We start from the raw sequence: 25,026 nt of genomic DNA on the forward strand, positions 1-25,026 counted from the left end.
TCAGACTTATTCACCTTTAAGTCCCTGAGGATCTGGCAGCTATTTGATGAATTTATGAGACTTCAGTGTATTTTGAGTGCTTTTCATGGAACTTTAGAATGATTTTCCCTTTTTTTTTTTTTCACCAATTTTTCTCTTATTTTGTAGGCCTGTTATGATGTCAATTGGATGGATCATCCCCTTAATCATCATACCACATCTTTCTCGGTGACCTTTCACCAGCACTGAAACGAAGCATCTTGAACTTGTAGACACCATTTCCAAGTTATTCTTGCTTTCACTTCTAAACGTATAAGAACAGAACCTCACTCTATTTGAATTTCCCCCACTTCTCATCTCAATGGTTAAGATCAAAATTTGAGCAGTTCATAATTAATATTTTATGAAATGACTTTAATATTCTTTTTTATCGCAGTTCTAAACTGTCATGACCAAATTTTTATCATTTTCAATTTATTTTAACACTTGATATTAAAAAATGTCTTAAATAAACCTTCAAATCCTCCGTTTTAAAAAAATTATAATAAGGGCATATAAATACAAAAAAGTAAACACCCTAATCGGTTAAAACTCAAACTGTCAGATCATCAGTTTCGTTTTAGATTTATTCTTCGTCTTTTGCTTAAAAATGCCAGTCTTAAAATGTTCAATTATCTCATAAGCAGGAGCGTAAAATAGCAACATATAGAAAGGGGAAAAAAAAACAATGAATATTCAACATAACTTTTTGTTAACAACGAAAAAAAGATTAGGACCACCGTTCGCATCAGAAAGACAAGCAGCATTCGATCAAAAATAAAGGACATTGCAAAGAAAATCAATCTCTGCATTTCAGAACAAAATCGAGTTTCTACAAATGGTATAATTTGACTTCGAATTTTTACAAATCGTATAATGTACATCTATGTAATCCTGCCAACAATCTGCTCTACTTTCCCCAGAGGACGAAGTTTGATACCTCCCTAACTGAAAATAACAAATATTATCGCACATATATTCTACTACATTTACTCCTGAAGCTGGCTCTCATAATGGGAAGCCAAAACTAATGAACTAATGAAAAGAGAGTAATTTTACAAATCATCCTACTCTCAGATCAATTTATCATTTTTTTTAAGATTTTGGGCTTTGACCTGGCACTAGCTCGTCTCGCAACATCCCATGCCTTTTGTGGGGCATATACACCTAACTGTGCAGCAAAAAAGGACTCATACCCAGGTGAATCAAAAGCAAACCCTGTATGCTTTGATATTTCACGCGGGAGTTGAGATATGGCATAAGTTCTTGCCTCAGCTGGTGTTAGCTGGTTCTCTATCTCCAGCAGCTGTGCCCTGCTAGTGCCCTCCACTTCGTGCCGATGCATTTCCTGAACAATCTGATAGTCATAAGGGAAGAACCATCTTTGAACCCTGCAACCAGATGAACTGAAATGAGACAATGGCAGCCAAAGAAAGAAGTGGGAACAAAACTATTATCCCATCTAGTCATTAGATCTCTAGCCCCAGGGGAATAAAAACAAAAATAAGAACGTTATTAAAGGTCATGCTATCCTACAATAGGATCAGATATACCAGGGAGAACTGTATAGCTCATGAATTTCTGATTCTTTTTCTGCTTTAACGTGTTAAATAAATCCTACTTAATATTAAGTATAAAGGTTGCATGCAAGTTACAATGCAGAACTGGCCTACAATTGTGTATCCTTCTGTATACTGATCTAATGTTATATTAACCTGGCTTGGGCAGCACTAACAGCTCACATATCTCCATCCATTAACATGCATAAAAAATAGAAACGAATTTGAAACGCCAACTGCTCTTCAAATCTAAATCTTACCCTTGATAAACAAAGTCACCAAAAAGTGCACCCACTGGTACTAAAATAATTGTGAGGTAGAAATAGATCGTACTCATCAAGACAAATATGGCAAAATAAGTATTCCCCTGCAAATAATGGAACAAAAGGGATTAAGGTCTACAAGGAAAGTACCAGAGCATATTTTTTCAACACAAACAGACAAAAAAAGAATGTTAAATAAAGATTGATCAAAAGAAAAAACAAGATTGGTAAACAAAGAGGGAGAGAATTTATTCACCTTTCCAAGGATGGCACAATATATGAAAGCAAAAATAAACCATGCTAATATACTTCCACCAACGCTAATAGTGTGCCACTTTGTAATTGAATTACAAATCATAAGAAGCCGCAAGTTCACTGTTATTACAACACATGTGAACGCCATTGTACTGACATCCCAAACTCCAAATGTTAGGCCAGCTGAATTTTTAGCACTTAAGCTTGCTGTACTAACAAAATAGTATAATATTAGAGACTGGTAAACCGAAAAAAAGGCCCATATTGCCACAACTCTCCATTTGAAGAAGACATTTTTTATCCCCTCCATGTACAGCTCAGGGTACTTCATGGAAAGAGATGCACTGACATCCTGGAAAAGGAAAAAGTCAAGTAACAAATATATCATAAGTGAAGAGTTGTTCTGTGACAAGGGAAATGCAAGAGCTGAAATATGGTCTTCAAATGTCCACAATAGGAAGGTAAATATAAGAAAATAATATTATGTAGGTGAGAATTCACTCACCCTACACATTCTACAAAAATCAGAAGTTCAGTCCTACGTGAAAGATACCTTGTCAAATAGTCCGACAATGATCACTGGTAGCGCTGTGAATATCACATTATATAATGACTGAAACCAATCATCATAGAACCTCTGACCAGAAAATCCAGTTTGAAAAGTAAACCAAAACTGAGTGAGAGTGAATGTGAGATTCTTGTAAAAGAAGTATGTCACCACCTGGAATCACAGTGCCAATCAAGTTACAACAATTTATTTAAAAAAAAAAAGCAGAGTGATTTAGTCATCAAAACAAGACACCTTGCATATTCGAAGATATGACCACCGGCCATGAACAAGCAATAAATCTGCAAGGTACCGAAACTGTGCAATGGCAAAATCACTAGCCATTACTGCTTGCATCCCCTCCAACCCACTTATGCCAACACCAACATGAGCAGCTTGAATCATGCTGACATCATTTGCTCCATCACCAATACTAAGTGTTATTTTCCGTGCACCTTTTTTTACCAAACTTGTGACCTGAATGGATTGATATTGACATAAAATTAGTCTTCTCCCTTAACATGACTCTATAAAGATCAACAAGATGATCAAGTGTAAAAGTACAAGAAAGTTTGCTTTCAAAACATTAGTTTTACCTGTGCCTTCTGTAAAGGAGAAACTCGGCAGCAAACAACTGCATGACAATTTAAACTCAAGTTCAGCAGCGTCACTCTTAAACTAGGATCTAATGCATACATTAGACATTTTCCATCAATTACAAGTGCTAATTTGGGTCCAGATAGCGATGAAAGGTAGCTCTGTGCTTCCTCAAGGCACTTCTTCAGTTCTTTTTTCACTTCTTCCTTAGTAACACGTGCAATTTCCACTAGGTCACCCTACCAAAAAAAAAAAACAAAAGAAAAGAAAATACAAAAACAATGCATCCAAAACATTCAGCAACATTAAGGCTTGTTTCTGCAAAACATGAGAGCTAAATAATGCAGCTTACCCTTTCCTCAGCTTCTCTAATTACATCAGTTTCAGAACTGATAACAAATTGCTTCATCTCATTGTTTATTAGATTGCATGCTGCAGCCAAAGGAGGGCAATACAAGGGAAAATGAGTTATAAGTACATATTTTTTGACACAGAAATATTAAGGATAAAGATAAACCAGCTCTTTTTTAAAGGAACTCACCATAGGCAATATTTATGGCTGTTTCAATCTTATCCCCTGTAAGAACCCAAATTTTAATGCCGGCCCTTTGAAGAGTCTCTATTGTAGCTGGTACTCCTTCTTGAAGCTTGTCTTCTATGGCAGTGCAACCAATCAAAATAAGACCATTTTCTATAAGCTCTGCCACCTGTATTATTTCCAAAGTTACAAGTTAGAATAACAGAACAGGCATCACTGCACAAGAAGATTAAGATAACTTGTAGATATTGTAATCAGAAAAATTCATGCTCCTTTTCAACACTTTTTTCCTGGCAGCAACACCACACCACAAGTACATGTGTCTTCATATTGTTAACCAGTTAAGGACAGGAAATTATGAAAAAAATATGGCAGAAATCCAAGACATTGCAATTTAAATGCATTTACAGTTCAACATAAGATGCAAAATTACATTATAGTCTTACAGTTGAACACTATGGAGAACACGCATTGAACAAAAAATAATTTTATTTTTTTAATATGACAACGATTCCAATCTGATTCTACATTTTTGTGTGTGGCAATTTTCTTTCTCTAAGAGCTCAGTGCAAACCCCGCTCACTCTTATTGAAGCCCCCAAAAAGAGTCCTGACATAACTGTACCCATGCCACCAATGTACTGATATGAAAAGAATAAATAAAAAAATAAAGAACATTTGGTTATTGGTTGGTTAGTTAATGTTAGTTAGCTAGTTGCTGGAGAAAATAAAGGATTTGGGAACCTATATAAGGGACCCTACTTGTAATCTGAGGCTACACTTATGATTGAAAATGAAGTATTGTTTAGACTCTCTATCCTCTCTTCTATCTATCTCTCGTCCCTGTCTCATCTTTCTTCCTAGTTCTCTGTTCTACTTTGTTTCTTCTCTCTTCTATATCTTCTATCATATCTGTTGGGAGGTCAATAAAGCATTTCTTTAAGTTGACATAGAACACATTTTGCAAGGCTAGGAAAACTGTGCGTAAGTGACCCTGGTGCTGTTGGAAAGAGGAACTGTACACCAAGATGCCATCAAGAAATAACAATAAAAAACTCCAACAAATAAGGACAAAATAAATCATTCTTAGCAGCTTGAAAAGTGGTCAGGACATTGGTTAAGTCAAAAGGCATTACTGTGAATTCATAGTGCCCAAAATGAGCACAAAACACTGTTTTGTAAATACCCTCAAGTAACATTCAAATTTGGTGGTATCCAGAATGAAGATCAAGTTTGGAAGAACAAACCACCCCATATAACTCATATAATAACTCAGCAATGTTGGGAATTAGATACTTATATGGAGTTGCAATGCTATTCAATTTCTGGTAATCCATATAGAAGCATGATGAAACATCTTCATTTGTGACCAATAAGACTAGGCTTGCAAATGGACTAGAACTAGTGGCTTCAAGTTGAAATATTGGAATCAATTAGAGTCAATAGAAGCTTCTATTTGTTGTAGTGAATTAAATTGAGCACTTCCAGTGTTATTAGGCACTCCCTGGAGCTTATACCTCTTGCCATTCACCCAAAAAATCATAAAGAGTTTATTCCAATTGGTTTACACCATATTGAGAAATGCTAGCCACTTAATACTGGAACCAGATCAGCCCCTCCAAGAGTAAAAGGATAGAAGTCTTCCTTAATGGTTAGCCTAGTTAGTTGAACTTCTATATCTTTACATATTCAGTCGCAATGCACAATACTACTATCATCAATCTGAATTCCAATAGTAGAGATAGATTGTGTAGGTAGTTGGAGATCTTGCACCAATGAACTTGAGATAAAATTGTGAGTGAAACCACTATCTACCAACAACAATACCTTGCATGTGCATAATAGGCCCCTAAGCTTCATTGCAAAACCCATGCTGCCACCCAAAATCACAATCAAAGAGATTTCAGCATTCTTCTTCAATTCTTGCATCTTCAAGAAGAGGGACAAGTTCCTCGCCTTCATCAATAATCTCCAATAGCGAGAATAAGCCTTTCTAGTGATGATCAAGCTTGAATGACTTACTGCAGAGAAAGCAAAGACCCTTGTCTCTTCTGCATTATTGCTTGCGTCTATAAGAGGGAGTTTGGTTGCCATCGAACTTCTCGTTCTGGCCAAGGAAGACAACAATGTTGGGAGCTTGGACGATTCAAGTATACATCAGAAGAGAATGATTCTAAGGATCTTTTTTGATCACATGCGATGGAGGATGAAGAATTATTAAACCTGTTTTGGGTCTAAAGTTGATTGGGCCTAGGCCTACTTACATGCATCTTGGCTTCAAATTCTAAGGCAAAGCTTATTGCTTTGTAAACTGACCATGGCTTATGGATGCAGACATCCAATCAAAGCTCTCCTTTGTAAACAATGCTCCAACCAATTCTCAACATAGGCAAACTATCTGGCAAACTCTACACAATACTTTTATATGGATCCCACATGTTTGAAGCTATACAGGAACTCATTGAGATCCTTGTACTCTAGAAGCATGAAATTTTCTTGAAAAGCTGTCACGAATTCATCCTAGTAATGAAGCGTTCACTTATGGTTGATCCAAGCAAACAAATCGAGTGCATCTCCTTCCAAAGACATCGATGCCACATCTACCTTATCTTCTTCAGGTGTGCCATAATACTTAAAATATTTTTTGACCTTTAAGACCACCCTCGTAGACCCCTACTGAATTTTGGAAATTCAATTTTGTTGTGATGAGGCCTGCTGCGTTTGCAATTCTCTTGCTCATCTTTGCTCTCTTCTTCATAATAGCGCCTATGACAGGTCTCCCTTGTCTTCTTGCCTTTAATGAATGCAGAGGCTTCAAGCACCTCCACCTTTTCTTTTAAGAGATCAAGAGTTTCAAGGCTTGTAGAGATGGCAGCTAGATGATCTGATGTGAGTGAGTTTTGATTTCTGGGGGTTATTGGATGAGTTGTCAAAAGGGTTGGTTTCTTGACCCGTACATAGGGTAACCATGGCTCTAAGGCCAAATTGTTAAGTGCTAAAAAAAAAACAAGAAGAAGATGGGAGGAACAAATCTATAAAGATGATATAAAACAAGAATCCCGTTTTATACTTTTCTCAATAGTCACGCTTAGGAGAGTCTCCAAAAGGTTGATAGACTATTTTTGTTGATGATATGCCACCTTCTGAGCTGCTAGTCATACTTATAAAGCCAAAACAATCCAAAATACTAAATCAAATCTAGATCACTAGATAATTAAATAAAAACTGAACAAAATATCCTAAAATCAATATTTAAATAAAATAATCAATAAAATCTAAATAAAGTCTAAATAACTAAATATACAAATAAAATCTCCTGAAATCTATCCTAAAATATTCCCAATTCAAATCAAATAATAAAATCAAACTTAATTTATCTTTTGACGCTTCCTACTTGAGTAAGTCTTTAATGGAATTTTATCTTTTGACGCTTCCTACTTGAGTAAGTCTTTAATGGAATCCTATCTGGAATATTATTAGTATCAGTGGCATCCAAACCCGCTCCCAAGCAACACTCTGAACACATGGCCGAACAAATTGATGAGAGGGTACATACCTTGGAAACCTAACAACAAGCTTTCACAACAAAGGTGGCTCATCTTGTTCACACCTTTGATGAACCTTGTAACACTCAAGTGTCATCCTCCAATGGTGCGGAAGGACAACATCAACCAAGACTAAATAAGGAGTACCAACCTCCTACAAGTTTTACCAAGATGGAATTCCCAAGATTTCAACAAACTGATGTTCTTGGCCAGATCCACAAGTGTGAAAGGTATTTTCAGATTGACAACACGCTAGATGCCTAGAAGATTAAGATGGCTGGTATACATCTTGATGAAAAATCCTGAGTGGCATCAAGCATTTGAGCAAACATGCAGAGGGGAAATGACTTCTTGGGAAAAGTATGTGGAGGCCATTAAAGCAAGGTTTGGTCCAACATACGAGGCACTTATGGCTGACCTCATGCGTCTTCGATAAGCAAGAAGTCTTGGGAATATAATGATGTATTTGATGATATCACTTGTAAAATGGACCTAGCAGAAGATTACCTGGTCCAATCCTACCTTGAAGGCTTAAGGGAGGAGTATGCTGGACCTGTCTGTCCCTTCTTCTTTTTTTTTTTTTTTTTTTGGCCAAGACCTGTCTGTCTGCACATTACAACATGATATAAGCCTTACTCATTTACAAGAAGTTCATGTTCAGAAATCAGGCAAAGAATTCAACGTGCTCAATGGATGTAAGGAGGACAAATTGGCTTGGATTAGTCTTCTTGGCCCTCTCCTAACATTTCACATGTATTGAGTAAAGAGAGAGACACAAAAACGGAAACTAGAGGTAATGGGTCTCATCTTGTTAAGGATAGCCTGAGCATCCATCCTAATCTCTACCTTTTTCTTCAGTGAAGGGATCTGTTTCTTCTAATTCTTTGGCAATAGGGTCCTCTTCTTCAAACCCTAATTTGAAAATCTTAAAGAAATTAAGCAAAGAGGAGGTTGATGATCTTCAGTCAAAGAATCTTTGTTTTTATTGCCACAAGCCCATCTTCAGAGACCATAGATGTTCACTGACTCAGCAAATGCAGATACAACTTGTTGAGCTTCAACCTGATGCTGCAGAAGACATCATAGATATTGGGCAACGGACCAAAAAATAGAGATATTTCTGCGTAGGGGATGAGTCTTATTCATAAGCAAGTTTTCTGGTTCTATTTGCTTTTCTTTGTTGTTGTTTTTGTCTTAGGGATCAGATCGTTGACCCCTGACATTAAGGGTTTTGAAGGGGCGAGCATTGATATGAAAATATTAAATAAAGAAATAAAGAAAAATTGGTTGGTTAGTTGAGGTCAGTTAGTTAGTTGCTGCAGATAATAAAGGATTTGCGAACCTATATAAGGGACACTAATTGTAATCTGAGGCAATGCTTATGATTGAATCTGAAAAGTATTGTTTAGTCTTTATCCTCTCTTCTATCCATCTCTCGTCTGTCTCTAGTTCTCCTCTGCTCTACTCTGTTCCTTTCCTCTTCTATATCTTCTATCATATCGTGTACCATCAACAAAAAAATTTAGTGACAAAAAGATAAACCAAAGGCAAGCAAAGCAGCCACCAAATACAAGTTTTACCAAGAAATACTCATCGGAACAGTGCAGTCAAAATCATGATTAATATGAAGATGTAGGATGCAAAAGTAGAATAAAAATGTACCTCATCTAACTTCTTTTCACGATCACGAAGAGATGATTTGGCTTGGATGAACTTTTCATTCCAGTTTTCATACGCATCAGGAGGCAGTTCTTTGTAGGCTAGGCATAAAGTACGTAGTCCAGCAGATCCAAATTGCTCCAAATGATCCCTAGTCACTTTCTTTATATCCCTATAACCATCAGCCAATCTCTCATAGATTACACTATCAGCACCCTGTGAAAATACAGTTCCTGAGAAGGTGTTATCTTCTCAGCCAACAGCTGTGTAATCACAATCTTGAACAGAAGCCTCAAGAAACAATTACCTTACAATACAACACAAGTCTCCCATCTGGATAACGACATACAACAGACTGACGCTTCCTTGTACTATTAATGGAACAAGGATTACAAATAGTGTCAAAACAAAATAATTAAACCTTCAGGCCAAGTACAGGTAAGAAGGATGAATTAATACCTGTTAAACTCAAGCACATTCAAAATCTCATAAGACACATCCTGAATTTTACCCATCTTCTCAACATGAGATTCACGAACATATATTGAGGTAGGTGTGCGCCTAATACAGAAGAATATTCATTATGGTCAATTCAAGCTGCATTAGCCACCAAATCTAGCATCTCCGTAGACAAACTTTTAGAAGAACCAGTCATAAAAACCATATTTAGCTGTAAAAATAAATCATGCTGCCATAAAGCTTCTCAAATTAAGGCCCATCTCATAAAAGAGTAGGATAAGATATCCCCTACAACGAAGAGAGAACAACATGAGCTTCAATGAAGCCAATGAAGCTCATAATTGTATGATATCCGGAACAATAGACTTGTCCAAATAATTAGCCATTGACAACAAAAGATTCATCTGAAAATTAGTAAGCTTCTATACAATATGTTCTTCCATGTTTGCCATATGTGCGATACTGAGTAGACAGCCACCTATTCCCAAACTGTCAAACACATGCAAAGTTCAACTACGTTTGTTTCCCCCATTTTTTCTTTCCGAGAGTTGAAGTCAAAAAAATAAGTAATAAATAATAAATAAATCAATAAGACGTTAGGAAAGTGAGTGGTTATAATAAACATGAAAAACAAATTCAAGGAACATCACCATCTAATTCTTTCTATAGTTTTACCATTTAACCCCATGAAAGAGAAATAACAAAAATGAAAATCTCTCATGCAGCATTACAAATGGCCTAACAGTTTAATAGGATTTGAATGCAACCTGCACGCATAGACAAAAGGAGAAAATTATGCAGAAAACTACAACATAGTTAAATAATTTGAACCTGTAGAAGAAAAAACCGAAGTTCTTTGCAGCAATGACCAAAGCAGCCTCATCAGGTGATGCAGCTTGATATCTGATCTTTTCAGGGGACTCATCTCCCTCAGGAAGTACAGTATGGCATATAGCAAGGCATCTGAAGAATTCCTACAGGGAGAACAAAGAATATAACCATATCAAACTTAGGATCTATAAAATCTCAAACCTGCATTGAAAACATAACGAGACTCTTGCAACTAGTAAGAGTGCAGAAAATGACTTACCTTGCAACTATCAGGATTAGGCTCATTCCTCCATGCTCCACGCATAAGCCTCGGATCATCAAAATTAAAACCCTTTTCTTGCACTGCATTGGTTGATCCATTTTCCTGTAGAGAAGGCTTAAATTTTATAATCCTGATCTCCGTAACTAACATAACAAGTTTATTTTCAGTCATTCAAAGAACAAGCGTACTGCCTGAAGTTTAATGCCATTGCGCTCAGCTATTCCTCTCTCAATTTCAGTGATGCCATTTCCATAGATCTCCCCTCCAATTGAACACTTGAAGAACTCCATTAAGTTTCTTGTTAGAGTCCCGGTTTTGTCAGAGAAGATGTATTCCACCTAGCATCAATAACCCAGAACTTTGACAAGAAGCTATAAACATGAGCACTTTGTAAATTAACACACTCCAATCATGCATCTCCTCTTACTAATACAAAAAACATTTTGTAACATTATTTAATATCTATAATTGCACCCATTAAAAAGGGCAACCAAAGGGAAGGAAGACAGGAGAAAAAAAGGCAGAGAGAATTAAATATGATTATCTCCTAGCCGTCAAAGCTACAGATCAACAATCAGGACAGGAGACATACTGGATGGAACATGATTATATCAAGATCTATTTTCGGATAATGCTTATCATATAAAGTTGTATCCATGTCCAGATTCTGAAAAGCAGTGTCCTGTTGACCTAAGCAGGAAGATCCCAGAAAACTACATATCTATTATGCCATAAGGCAGTGCTAATGAAACTCAAAACAGCTCAAGTCTTTGGAGATATCCCTTAGGAAAAGATGCAAGGGTAAAATCTCCTCCAAAAGCTTTTAGGATGAGGAATTTCAGATAGTAACCAGCAAGTTGAATTATGAGTGTAAAGGAGGGATGAAAAAAAAATGTTCATCATTATGCGAGTTCCAAGATCCCTCTTGATTTTAGAAAGAGTTTGCTTAAGGCAACTGAAATATCATTTTCTTTCGTTACTTGATGAAGGTAAATATGTAAGGAAGAGTTTCTGACTTACCAAAGATATGTCTGCTTAATGCTCACAAAACAAAACCACTTTTCTTGGTTTTTTGCCCTTTTGGTTTTAGAGACATTCTATTTCTATAAATTCATTGCCGGTAGTTCTTTCCCTTTTTGGCTTTTTCAATGTGTTTTCCTTCATTTTTATGATTTCTGGTAGTTTTTTTTTCCCCTTTCAATGAGTTTTCTTCATTTTTATTTAATTTTCCTCTCCTCTCTATACTACTCATTCCTCAACCTCATCATCAAAACGGTCTTTAATGGTCAGGTGACCAGAAAAATTCATAAGGTAGCAACTTACCTGCCCAAGTTCTTCATTTAGATTGGAAGTTCTGGCCAATGCAGGGGTGTTGGTCTCACTGTGGTACATGCGCAAATCTTTGTCGATAAACTGAGTGCACTGAATAAATTTGATCATCTGAAACAGATACCAAAAATAAATTTTCCCTTTATAAGGATAAACATTATTAGGGTATATATAAATGGCCATGACACAAACCTCTATTGACACATAAAGTGAAATGGGGATGATTGTCGAGTACAAGGTGATGAGGGTAAACATGGTCAAAGTAATAACCTGAAGACATAAGAAGAATCACTAAACAAAAGTCAAAAAGAAGGGAACAAAACCATTAGGTTATTAATCTTAAGCAATTAAGCATATAGTACCAAAATTCTATTCCTTGGGTTGAACTGCCCAGAACCCTCATCACCTGCATTAAGACGTAAGTAGAAATACTTGTTGTTTACGAAGATGCCACTGCAATTTACATTAATCCAAGACATCATTTAGAAAAGAAAAAATAATAACAATAACAAATAAATAAACATATAAATCTAAAGCATATTTCCAGCAAAACCAACCACAGCCCCAAGCTCAAAAGCATATACATATATGTAGCTATGCAAAAAACTAAAAGGGATCCAGGCAAACTTAGTGCCAACTATGCTTCCAATTCACGCACCTGCCAATGGCTCCAAGTAAGCACATCACAAAAAGAGTCACAAATAGAGCAAGTATGAGCTTGTCAAGTTTTCTCTCCAATGTACTTCTTTTGGAAGGAACATTCATCGTATTCATCATTACCTACGTTGTATTCCAAATGCAAGAAAACTGTACATCAACAATCAAAAGGAAAACTGCCGCAACTAGAGGAGGAGAACCAAATCACAATACATTATCCTGAATAACAAGACATCCCAACTCCCAAGTAATTTCATATTGCATATTTCAGTGCATGAGTTAAACTTCACCAAAAAAAAAAAAAATTGGAAGCACCAAAGCAAGAGTGTTTACTGTTACTGTTAAGAAAATGCCACCTATCAGAAAAGAATACCAAAACGGTTGGATACCAGATTTAAAAACTCAATAAAAATGACAATTATTTTATATATAAAATAACAAACAAAAACATACAATCAGTTGCACACCTCATCAATCAGTGAATTACTACCATCACATGAATAAAACCTTGGACTAGATGCTAAAACAAAAAATTGTTACATAACGTCACCCATCATTTCATAATAACAAACCTTAGTTTCATGTCCGGTAAAAATAACAACCCCAACAATATACTCTGTATTCCTGAGACTGCATCCCTGAAAGTGCACAAAATTTCAACAAGTCAATGACTGTTTGGTCTCATAACCAAGAAGTAACCAAAGCATCAATGCTTATCAATATACAGAATTACATAAAATGCTTTTAAAAATAAATTATAAATAAACAAAGAAAGGGAAATTCACACACTCCTTAAAGCTGCAACGATTTTGACTAATTTATGATCAAACATGGAAGTTAAATGCAAGCGGGAAAAAAAAAACATAACATACTCGCAACAAAAGTTGGTTTGGACTGAGAGGCAGTGTTTGCTTTTGAATTATAAGATTCCCTGTGAAGGTATACAATGAATTGTTTGGCTGTTCACACTGAACTTCACCTGCAATTGTCAATAATGAAAACGCAAATCAGAATAATAACCAAAAAAACTACACATTTGCATCATTTTATAAATAAAAATGAAATCTTCGTTATAAAGAAGAATTTAGATCTAGCTGGAGGATAAGAAATCCTTAAATCACTACAAATCCTATCAAAAAAACCATGACCTTTTCTAGCATATTATAACACACATAACTCTAGATTGTATCTCAAGTATCAGTATATTTTAAATAGAAGTGCTTAATGTAAGCTGTATGTTGACTGTAATCTCTCTGTAACTGGAGCACAAAAATTCCTTCAGCAGAAAAATGCTTAGGACGGATAACTGAGATGAAAAAAATTGACTGAAAGGTAGTCACAACCACACATGTAAAATCAAGGGATAGCTCAATGAGACAATCCATAAAAAATACGTGTACCTTTAAACTCAGATGCCTTCTCTGGAGTCTGGTAATCCCAAGTCTTTTCCAATGCTTTCCTAATCTTCAAATTGGTTTCTCCATCCAAATTGGAAGTCTGTAAACCAAACTAAAATTAACAAGACGCAGTGAACTGCAAACAAAAAGAAGGATGCACCGAATTTTTACGTTTAAGAAGAAGAGAAAACCTCAATGTAGCAGACTCCATCAGGATTGGTACTAGCCAGAAAAAGCAGATCTGCAGGAAAGAACCCATCCTGCTTAACCTGCAACAATACAAACATTGAACTTATAGAATGAATAACTAAGAACAGAAAAACCAACAATGGCATCATAAACAGCAATACAAATTAAAAATCTCAGAAAGTTGGATTACCTCAATTATTTACCAGTTTTCACATAAATTTAAACAGATATAAGTAAACAGAAGATGAACTCCACAATTCAAAAACAAGATATCCCTACCCAAACTAATTTTGACAACTAATCCTCAAGAAAAAATCCATAAACCATTTCTGCCGGTGAAGATAAATTTTTGTCAAGAAGTTATTCTATAGATTCAGCCACTTCAATTTTGCGCAAAAGTAACATACTGCACTAACAAGTCTTAATCATATTGTTTTGAGAATCCTAAGCATGTTACTGAGCTAACATGCACACCAAAGGCAGCACCGGGAAAGAGATAAAAAAAGTAGTAGAAGACCAAAGTCAATTGCTGAAGCCAATTTCATCTTTCAAAATTCAGGTGTTATTATCCTCCTAGGATAAATCATAAGTCATCAGCCCAATTGTAAAATCAAACCAGAAAATCACAAGGCCAATATTACATATGGCAAAAGAAGCATACCAATTCAAAACAGATTACTATCAACAACAACAACAAGCCTTTATCCCACTAGATGGGGTCGGCTACATGGATTGCAAGACGCCATTATGCTCTATCATTTATCAAGCTTTTAGGAATATTATTAATTAACAGAACGCGTTCAATAACTTTCAAAAGTGTTCTCTTAGGCCTTCCTCTACCTCTCTTAATCGGACTCAAAGTTATATGTTCCACTCTTCTCACTGGTGCCTCCCTTGGTCTTCTTTATACATGCCTAAACCATCTCAACCGATTTTCTACCATTTTTTCTATCAAAACAGATTACTATCCAGAAGTCAAAATTAATATCATATGCTTTTCATTAGCATCTCTCCCTTCAGCTAACAACAAGAGGTTAACAAACTAAACATCTAATGAACATTAAGGAACTATCTTGAGCTACAACACTCTGAATTAAACAGAAATAAGGAAGAGGAGAAAATTATTCTGACTAAAATTGCAAAGCTGCAATAAGCATCAAGTTGCTTAAGCTAAAAGTCAGTGATTATACGAAGATAAATGTCAAGTTAAAATTATACAAAAGGGTAACATCATTATTTCTGACATAAGCAAGCAACGAAGCAGCCCAAAGAGATGATTGGAATTATATGTTGCAGAAATTTTAGAACATGCCATCAATGAGCATTATATACTTCTACTTAAATACAAGTTCAAAATGCTAAACACACCAAAATTAATCAAGTACAGACATATGACACACTCACCCTGACAACATCTCCAACTCGCAACCTTTTCCAGGGTATGGAAACCCACTTTTGGTCTTGCAAAACGTCAATCAAATTATTGTTTACAGCCAAGTCATTCTGAAAACGCTTCTGTTGTACACAAGTTGAGGAAAGATCATTATTAATAATTAATAAATATTTTTTAAATGACAAGGTATAAGTCAAAGCGAGGGGAAATCTCATAAAATGCTGAAAGAAAATAACTATATAAAGGCAGACAGTCATTATCACATTTTAAAACAAAATAACACACCAGCATCAATCTTGCAAGAACAAGCAATGAAAGATTGAAATCCCTATCCTACATGAATATTCATTCAACATTTACCTATGACATCAACAGTTGAAATTTCCAATAAAAAAAGTTTTGAAGAGACAAAACCTGAATCTCCTTCAGAGTATCCAAAAGCATTATATTCCAGCATCTTATTTATGGAAGAAACTACCCTAGATTAGGAAAAGAAGACACAAAAACAGTAATAGCATAAACAGCAGTCTCACCCAGTCCTCAAAAGCTTCCTTAATAAGAGAGATAAGAAGCACCAGTGATAGAGGAGCCACATTAGTTATTGGAGATACAGGACTGCATCATCAGAAAACATGTAATTAAGACTTATTCAGACATATAAAATTAAAAAGTAGCTGAACAGATGATATTAAAGCAATAAGCACCATATCAGCTGCTTATTTCTTGATAACAAATCAATGAAAACGTCATAAATTAACAGGAGAAAATAATGCAAGGCCCCAAAAAATGATCAAGCACCAATCATATAACAACATAGTAAGGTAGAAACAGGGTACCATAAATTAAATGTACAAAATTCATACATGAAAGATAGTCAAGGGCGAAAAGCACATCCAAGGTGCAAGGCCTCAAAAACACCGAAGGTGAAAGGCCAAAAAAAAAAAAACACCATTCCTAAGCGAAGCAAGGTGCAACAACAAGATATACACAAACATATATATATAATCAATAGAGTATAGACAATATTTACTAGAAGGCTTGCCTGTTACTTAATTAGATAACTTTCCTATCTTGTTTTCATTTTAAATCTTTCCCATTATTTATTAGAAGACTTTCATATCATAAACTTATTTATAAATATTCACATATATAATATTTTATTTCCATGCTCTATCCTGTTTGAATTCTAACTTTCCTATTGTTTACCAAAATTTTTATTATCTTGTAATATTTTAAATTCTAAACTTTCTTTTTTTATCCAAAAACTTTCTTTTCTTATATTTATATTATATATATAACTTTATTTTCCTAAATTTATAATTATAATACCTGACTATCTTAACCTAAATTTTCTTAATCTAGTAAACTAGCGCCAACAGACTAAAAAAATCAAGATAATACAGTGACAGAAAGTGGCATATACTGGAAATGACACGACAGCATCAAAAAGAGCCAGCTGGAAGAAGATTATTGTCTACAACAGCATCGTGTGGAAGGCCAGGAGCACAAGATTAAGAACCAGAACAGCGCATTGAAGAAAACGAGAACAAAATCTCAGTCAAAGCACCCACACGCTCCATCATTCAACTCCAACTCCAATTCCACCAAGCACCCACTACTGAAAACGGCAACTCCATTTCAGCCAACTTGGAAAAACCACTTCATAATCATAAAGTGCACCCATCATCGATCAACCAAGCACCAAAGGCACTTGCTTCTTCCATTGAATTGGATGCAAAAGACACCAGAAGGTGAGATCCTTTTTGCATCTAATTGAAGGCATCACCTCTTCTTCTGTACGAGGTGACGGTGCTGTATTGTGCCTCACCTAAGCACCCTAGGCATTGAGGTGCGTACCTCTGACTACCTTATATTGAGTTGAATTGCGACATTGATGAATCAACATGACACCCAAAATAGCTTCTATATAGAATTTTAATGACCAAGGCTCAAATAAATAATGTGTTAACAAAAATACTCAAGTAGAGAGGTAACAATAAAACTGACGTGCAGAAGCTAGGTATTATAGTAGAAGTCCAAACAAATCTGGCCAAAAGCAAAACATAAGACCAGACAAAACATGAAGCACATAAAACCATTGAGATAAACTAGAACCAAGAAGGCCTAAGCAGAGGATCCAATCATCTTACTATTCTGTTTTACTCACAATTATGGAACTCATTGTAGCATTACATAAATCATACTAGATAATTATTTAGGGGTATTAGGATTTGAAAGTTGTAAATTTAGGCAACTTTATTTCAAGTCTTTGGCAGATTTCAGAAAATTTATGAAGTTTCAGTGAGTCTTGCTAAAGTTCAAATTTTCCTTGAATGGTTTTAGTGGTAGTAGAAGTGGTCAATTCTGAAACCATTAAACCCAATCCAAATACCATAAGTTAGTGGAAGTTATTTAATAAAGCATTGTTCTAGAAAATTTATCAGCTTTATGAATCATCGCACAAATTTTTTCTTTTCCAGATTGTGTAATTTGCAATGCATAGGTTACGTTTCTTCTCATCTGCTATCAAGTTTCCTTTCCTTTTATAATTGGCCGAACCTGACTTCTCTGACAAACACAATAAGAAATTCAATCCGGAAAAGGTCCAAGTTCCTACTGCTTGGACTAATCCCCTAACTAGATGCGGGTCATATAGGTTGCACGCACTTCAAGAAACAAGTACTATTAATGACTTTTGAATGGTGAAATTTTATATATAATATTGACTGATTATATATATTGATTATAGTTCGCTTACCTGATAGGTGTGGTAGACAAAATAGAAATTGTAAGAAAGTATAGATTAGCCACCCGCCTGAACTGCAACATAAATAAAAAATCCTCACTTCTCAGCAATACAGAAGTAAAGATAAAGCAACAATTACCGTCAATCATCAATAAACCGCGCATTGTTTTATGCTTATATGTTACCCAAAAAATTCTTCATGCAGCAAATAGAAAAGGCCACCTAAGGCCAGATCAGGTGGCAAGGGAAAAGTGGGGCAGGATATGGGTAGAGATTAAAGGTTCAAACTCTTGTGATGTCTCAATTAAAAAAATATATTTAACTTCACTACTAGCATATCATATCAATTATACGATTCCAGATGAGAAGCAAAATAATATCAAAAACATGATGAAATGTACACAACACGTCTTATCCTACTAGATGGAGTCGACTAAATGAATTACACAACAAATTAATATTAAAAACATGATGAAATGTACACAATTACAAAAAAGTATAGCTGCTACTCCATAAGTTGGCTAGTGCACTCAACTAAACACTAGTTGAAAATACGAATTGATTGAAATGTCAATAATGCCCCAACATAACAAAACATAATACCAACATGAAACACCATATGTGATGCAGCAAAGCTTGTATGTTCACTATAGAAAATTAAATGCATCTCTCACATGCCCAAATTCTTCAAGTCACTTACCTGTTCAAACAGAGCTTTCGGCAAGAAAGTGAGAAGATTGTATTTTGTGGTTGATATCGAATTCCCCTGACAGTGGATATTAACTAGTCAAGTTTCAACATCGATGGATAGTGTTAAATCATGGAATGTAAATTATACAACATGATATCAAACAACAACAAGCCTCATTCCATTAGGTGGGGAAGACTACATGGATTGCGTAAAACCACGATGTTATACCAACAACTAAGCCTTTAAAAATATTGTTAACCAAGAGGTCTCATTCAACAACTTTTCTGAGTATTCTCTTTAGTCTCCTCTACTTCTCTTTACAAGACTCAAAACAATCTCTTCCACTCTTCTCACCAAGGCCTCCCACAATCTTCTCTGTACATGTCAAACTATCTCAAATAATTTTCTACCATCTTCTCCTCATTAGACGACACGCCCACTTTTTCTCACATATGCTGATTACTGATTTTATCTTTTCATGTATGTCCACAACATGATATCAAACATAAAAAAAAAAAGTATAGATATCTATGTGTATGGTATCTTGATCGTGCAAAAAAATGTATAGATATCTATGTGTATGGTATCTTGATCGTGTAAACCATACATCCAAATAAAAAAAATAAAAAAATAAACCCTTAATCCCTTATTTTAAAGATGACCTCACCCACCAATAACCTGCATATTTTACAATTTGTAAGATTTGAACTCAATTCATGTCAATTTACTTTGGTGTGTTTAGTTTTTCCTTTTGAAATTAGTAATTGGAAGTTTGAACTTTTTATATGTCTTCCATGACATATCTATAAACTAGTCCTAAGAATTTTCCCAACAAATCTATGCATTTATTCAGTTTTCTTCAACAAGAACAATGGAAAATGAAAGAAGGGTCAAAACATATGGCCCACAATTTCTTACTTTACTCCCAATGTAAGTGATGTCAAAATCAAGTAGGGGAAACTGGGCAAAAGGACCTAATCACTAAATTAATTGGGGAAAAGGACCAAAACTGCAGAATAAGGAAGAAATAGTGCATAATCATTGAAGATAAATTGCAGATTGTGGAAGAAAATTTGCAGATTCTGAATCTGGTCCTTTTCCCCAATTTTATCAATCAAATAACCCTCATTTATGTCTTTTCTTATCGCACTCGGTTGCAAGCGCCACATTGGAAATTGGAATTCTCGAACATTATTGCTTCCGTCCATGTGCATTCACGCAAGTTATCTCTTTATATGGGAAAAGCATTCCTTGGGCTATTCTAATAGGTTTTCTTAGACTATCTTCTTTCAGTGCGTAAATATATTTAAAACAACATAGGAGTTTGATTATTAGTTCAAATGCTAGACGCATAACATGACTGTAACAGTTTATAAAAGATTAGAGACCATTATCTATTCGCTTAGTTCATAAAGATCGACGGGTGAAACCTTTGCCCCCCCCCCCCCTGTGGTAATACATTAATATAAACAAGCTTGTTATAAACACAGCTCCATTGATAATATACTCTCTTCAAATAAGCCCCCAATTGCACTTAATGTGTGAATATTGACACTACTCGAACAATCGGTAAAGGGTCCAGGACCTGCGCCAACACCTGCGCAAATGTGAAGCATGAGCAAGCTGTTCTGCCTTGCTTAGTTTTCAACACCAAGAAAAAGGGTAGATACAGTCGTGAATTCTCAAAAGAGTGAATCCAGACTAAATACTCATATCCTTCCTTCTGTCAACTTAAAAGGCAAATTAAATTGAATTCACCAATGAAAGCATATACAGTTCCGATTCCGAGCTTCTCAATTCCCCTCCAAGACTGCGAAAACGAGAACAAAAGAAAAGGGCATATACCATAAAAACCCATGGCAAAAGAGAGAGAGAAAAAAAAACCTTGAATCGAACGGGAAGATTCGCATCGCGATCGTTGCAGAAAACGGTGCGGTGGCCAGGGGCTTGGGGCTGGACCCGGCCGAGTTGAACAGTTCGACTCGAAGGTATGCGGTTGGGGAGGTTACGCATGGGATTGGAACCCATTCCAGGAGACGATCCCGAAGAAGACGATGATGCTCGAACTCTGTCCCATCCACTCATCGTCCAATTTCACACAGAAACCTCCGCTTCTCTGTCCTTGCGATGCTCAGTGCCTTTCTTGTTCTTGGTATAGCTCCCAAGCGCTTCGTTGTTGTATTGTATCGTACTACGCTGAAACGGACAGATCACAGCACGTTCAACCTCGTCTTCCTCCTCCTGCCTTCTGGCATTCCTCTGAAATTTCGCCACTTATATCTCTGCCTTTTCCCTTTTTGCCCTTGTCGTTCTATTTTGGTTCTTTCATCGGAAGCCGCGTGACGGCTTTCTTGATCGGCTGTAGTCTAGTGAGAGAGAGACTCGTTTCCTTCACGCGCACGTTGGCATGGTCGTGGTGCTGAATTACAAAAAGTGATGATAATTTATGTTAGGTAAATTAATCGTTTAGATCTATATTTGCATTCATTTTTAAGTTGGTCCTAATAGTTTACATTTTTTTTTTTTAACTTGCTCCATATTGTTTTCAATCAATACCTGGGTAATCCCTACGGGCCCACTTGGTTCAGTTGTCTTAGAGCTAGTAGAGGATTGTCAGAGGCGACCTTGTGCCCTTTCAACTATAAAAGGATGGAGGACTTAATGCACTTGTTGAGGAATTATAATAATGCAGTGGAAAGATGGAAATCTGTGATTGAACCAGAGTTATTCGATGTATTCTTCAATCTTCTTGATCTTGATTCGGTTCAATGAAATCTAGAAAAAGAAATTGGTAAAAATTTTGTTAGGAATATCCTTAGTGTACAATATTTGGCTTATTTGTTGGGACATATGGGCTGATAGATGTGTAAATGTGTATTTAATAGTGCTGAGGTCACTAAATCCCATAATGCCCAATCTAGTTTCTTCAAGGCTTGTTTAGATAAGGATGTTTTGGCATATTCAACTCTCCAAAGGAGTTGTTGTTTGTTGTTAAGTGTTGGGCGCAACATCTTGATGATAGGTATGTCCACCTCTTTTTTGATGGCTATGTTCTTCATAATGGTCAAAGTGAATGTGAAGACATTCTGTTGGATTGTAACTCAAATTAGCAATGAGGGTTCAATTGTAAGTTATCTTCAGTACCACTAAAAATTATAGAGATACTAGGGCTTGTTCATGGCATAAATATATGTTGGAATAAAGGACAAAGGAACATTATTTATGGTTTTATGGATAATGGTGAACCTATCAACTTGATTCTCAACGGAAGTGATGTGAATCATCTTTTTAGAACATCATTGAAGAAGCTTGCTCTTGCCATTTAAGGATTGGGTCATTTCTTTGAAATTTGGTTATAGAGAAGTTAACATGTATATTGATACCATTGCTAAGTATGCTGACAACCAAAATAAAATGCCTTTGGTTTATTTATCATCTCCTACCTTTCTCACACGAGATGGAAAATGATAAAAGACGAGTAGGGTAGTTTTTTATTATCATTGTAATTTTGTTTCTGGCTTGTTATAGTTGTTTCTCAATAATATTCAAAGAGAGAAAAAGAGTGGGTCAAGTCTCTATTCCCTCATTTGACAGTTTGGTTTCCTTTAAAATCTTAAAATTTATCTCTTCCAAGAATGGAAGATTATTGCTTCTTAGGGAAATTAGATGGCCCTCCAAGATTATATAAATGGTGGTCATATGAAGTCATGCCCTGATCATCTCACCCTACTTCCTCCAACCATCATTTTCTTTCAACTCCTATGAGATTTATCAACCTCATTCAATTATTGTTTAAATCTAGCAACAAATGATCAAGTATCTTTACATTAACTTCCCCCACGCATTACTAATGGGAGTGAGTCTAGTAAAATGGGCTAATTTCTCATAACATAAAGAACCAACGTTTAATTCTCCATTAAAAAATGTGCTTGACAATGCCTTGAACGCCTCCAAAAAAAAAAATACATGCAGGTAACTAAAAAAAAAATTCCAATGAACCCTTGTCCACTACATTTAGTTCCAACTATCAAGCATTTGAGCAGTGATGCTTCTCACATCTAGTTAAGTACTCAATTTCATCTATAATTTTCTTTTATTTTTAGATATGTTTTTTTCTTTTTGTTATGGTAGGAAATTTTCGGAGATTGGAAGATTGAACAAATTTCCAATTCACCGTGGGGTACCTTGTTGTTGATGTTTGATTTTGATTAACATTGAATCTAGTTAATGTTAGGCAATGAGGAAGGAGTGGAAAGGAGGAATGATGTGAAGTGACAAAAGAGGGAGGAGGGTTTTTTTTTTTCCCCACGGGAGAGAAGTTTGGTCCATTTACTTTTATTGCAATAAATTTTTTTCCTCATGTTATTAATATCATATCAAACAAATCCATGGTAATCGATATTATATATTTTTCATTCATTGTCATTCCTTTTCATTTTATTCATATAATTTCAAAACGCAAACAAGCCCTATATGATGAAACATTCAAATATAAAACCCAGAAATGCATGAAATGGTGTAACAACGATAAAACACACTCCATCCATTTAAAATACATTTTTAATCGAATCTCACCCTTTAATAAAATAGTTACCTACTATCAAACTAACCTATCTTTTTATATTTATCTCTATTAAACATCTTATAATAAATATGAAATCATTTATCAATAAGGGCACTTTTAAGAAAAAGACAATGATTACATCTTTAAAGACTAAAAATGCTTTCTATTTTTAAATATCTAATTCCTAAAAAATATCTTACATTTTTAGGTGGAGGGAGTACCTAATATGGTAATTAAGTGTTGAGGGAGTTGAATTAGCTTATCCAATCTTCCAATCTTCAAAAATTAAATTGTAATGCTATGTTTTATGCATTTTTTTATGTATTTAATTTTATTAAATTATACCTTTAATATAATTTAATAAATAATTAAATTTATATATTTAATAAAATATTAATATTTATTTTAAGATAAATTATGCTCCCATCAACTTTTTTTTGGGGGGGGGGGTCAGTTAGTGATATCATGTGATGAAATAAAAGAAAAAGTATTGAGGTGGTGAGCATTTGAACTTAAATAAGGGCGGCCCTTTTTCACATCATATAAGGAGCCGTTTCGTTAAATTAAGTAAGGAGGGGAAGTAAAGCGTTTTAAAGAAGTTATAAAATTCTCCTTATTTAGTTCAGTAAAAGTTATAACTTACTAGAAAGTTAGGCTTCATACTGTTCTCAAAACTAAGAAATTAACTTATTGAATACTACCAGCAGGAAAGTTCTGTTTTTTTCTTTTTTGGGTATTTATTATTTATTTCTAAATTACCTTTACAAGTTATTAATAAAAATTCAATTAAAAAGATACTTTTTTTAGCATTAAAAATATTATTTTCATTTACAAATGGTTTTTTTTGGCCAAAAATTTACACATGGTTTAGACTTCATGGGAATTCTTGAAAAGAAAAAATGAAACAAGCAATCAACTATGAAGTTATGAGAAATTATACTTGCTAGAAAATTAGCTTCTTGAAAAATTTGTTAATTGAACCAAGTCAACCCTACGTCCACCGAAAAAAAATTTTAAATTTATGTTTTCATAAGCTAATGTAATGTTTGGAGGCAAAGACTTGATGTAAACTCACAAAAGTGAAGTAAAGTTGAAAGCACAAACCCACGAACCGGCCCATCAATATATACAAAAGTAATTTTGGTTGTGTCAATGAGCAGTTATTTTAGCGGTAATGTCACCTTTCTTTTTTTTTAAAAGATCCCAAATTTAAAACAAATGTTAAAATGTTTGTTTGTGTATGTAAGTGTGCAGAGTCTTTCTCTCCTATAAGAAAACATTAGGTTAAGGATAAATTTTTGAAAAAATTAATTATTTAGTTATTGTGGTCTTGACTCAGATAACTCAATTCATCAATTTTAATTTATTATAATTTAATCCTTAAAATTTTAATTCGATTATAATTTAATCCTTAAGGTTTGACTATTGTAATTCCGTCATTATATTTTTAATCATTTCAATATTGATCCCTAAATTTTAAAAAATAAAATTATAAATGTTAAAATTTATGACTAATATTTTAAATTAT

General features: G+C 34.9%; 1 protein-coding gene across 2 annotated transcripts; it reads right to left on the reverse strand.

Moving 5' to 3' along the window:
- Positions 1 to 801: 801 nt before the first annotated feature.
- Positions 802 to 21,326, reverse strand: LOC129321706 (phospholipid-transporting ATPase 3). Of its 2 annotated transcripts, none has more exons than XM_054967588.1 (27): positions 20,819 to 21,326; positions 18,944 to 19,009; positions 18,256 to 18,317; positions 16,031 to 16,112; positions 15,509 to 15,619; positions 14,107 to 14,184; positions 13,919 to 14,015; positions 13,391 to 13,497; positions 13,091 to 13,156; positions 12,520 to 12,641; positions 12,224 to 12,314; positions 12,054 to 12,131; positions 11,856 to 11,972; positions 10,721 to 10,870; positions 10,530 to 10,634; positions 10,271 to 10,413; positions 9,440 to 9,541; positions 9,288 to 9,351; positions 8,984 to 9,196; positions 3,781 to 3,946; positions 3,592 to 3,671; positions 3,239 to 3,478; positions 2,898 to 3,119; positions 2,649 to 2,816; positions 2,097 to 2,447; positions 1,838 to 1,944; positions 802 to 1,409 (listed from the first exon to the last, which is right to left on the reverse strand). In XM_054967588.1, the coding sequence occupies exons 1-27, from the start codon at positions 21,017 to 21,019 to the stop codon at positions 1,097 to 1,099; spliced, it is 3,702 nt and encodes a 1,233-aa protein (XP_054823563.1). In that variant the 5' UTR covers positions 21,020 to 21,326; the 3' UTR covers positions 802 to 1,096. The 2 variants fall into 2 exon arrangements, with proteins under 2 accessions (XP_054823563.1, XP_054823564.1); XM_054967589.1 differs by having other exon boundaries at positions 10,724 to 10,870; positions 20,819 to 21,325.
- Between the last annotated feature and the right edge of the window lie 3,700 nt (positions 21,327 to 25,026).

This window comes from Prosopis cineraria, unplaced genomic scaffold, assembly GCF_029017545.1.
Source record: "Prosopis cineraria cultivar Desert tree isolate PC_DT_omini unplaced genomic scaffold, ASM2901754v1 PC10, whole genome shotgun sequence".
In the NCBI taxonomy this organism is placed as follows: domain Eukaryota; kingdom Viridiplantae; phylum Streptophyta; class Magnoliopsida; order Fabales; family Fabaceae; genus Prosopis; species Prosopis cineraria.

Coding starts and splice junctions, on each gene's coding strand:
- LOC129321706 (XM_054967588.1), bottom strand. CDS start 21,019: ATGAGTGGATGGGACAGAGTTCGAGCATCATCGTCTTCTTCGGGATCG. Junction 14,016..14,106: donor ATGGAGTCTGCTACATTGAG/GTTTTCTCTTCT, acceptor TTTGGTTTACAG/ACTTCCAATTTGGATGGAGA. Junction 3,672..3,780: donor AGCCATAAATATTGCCTATG/GTGAGTTCCTTT, acceptor CTTTGGCTGCAG/CATGCAATCTAATAAACAAT.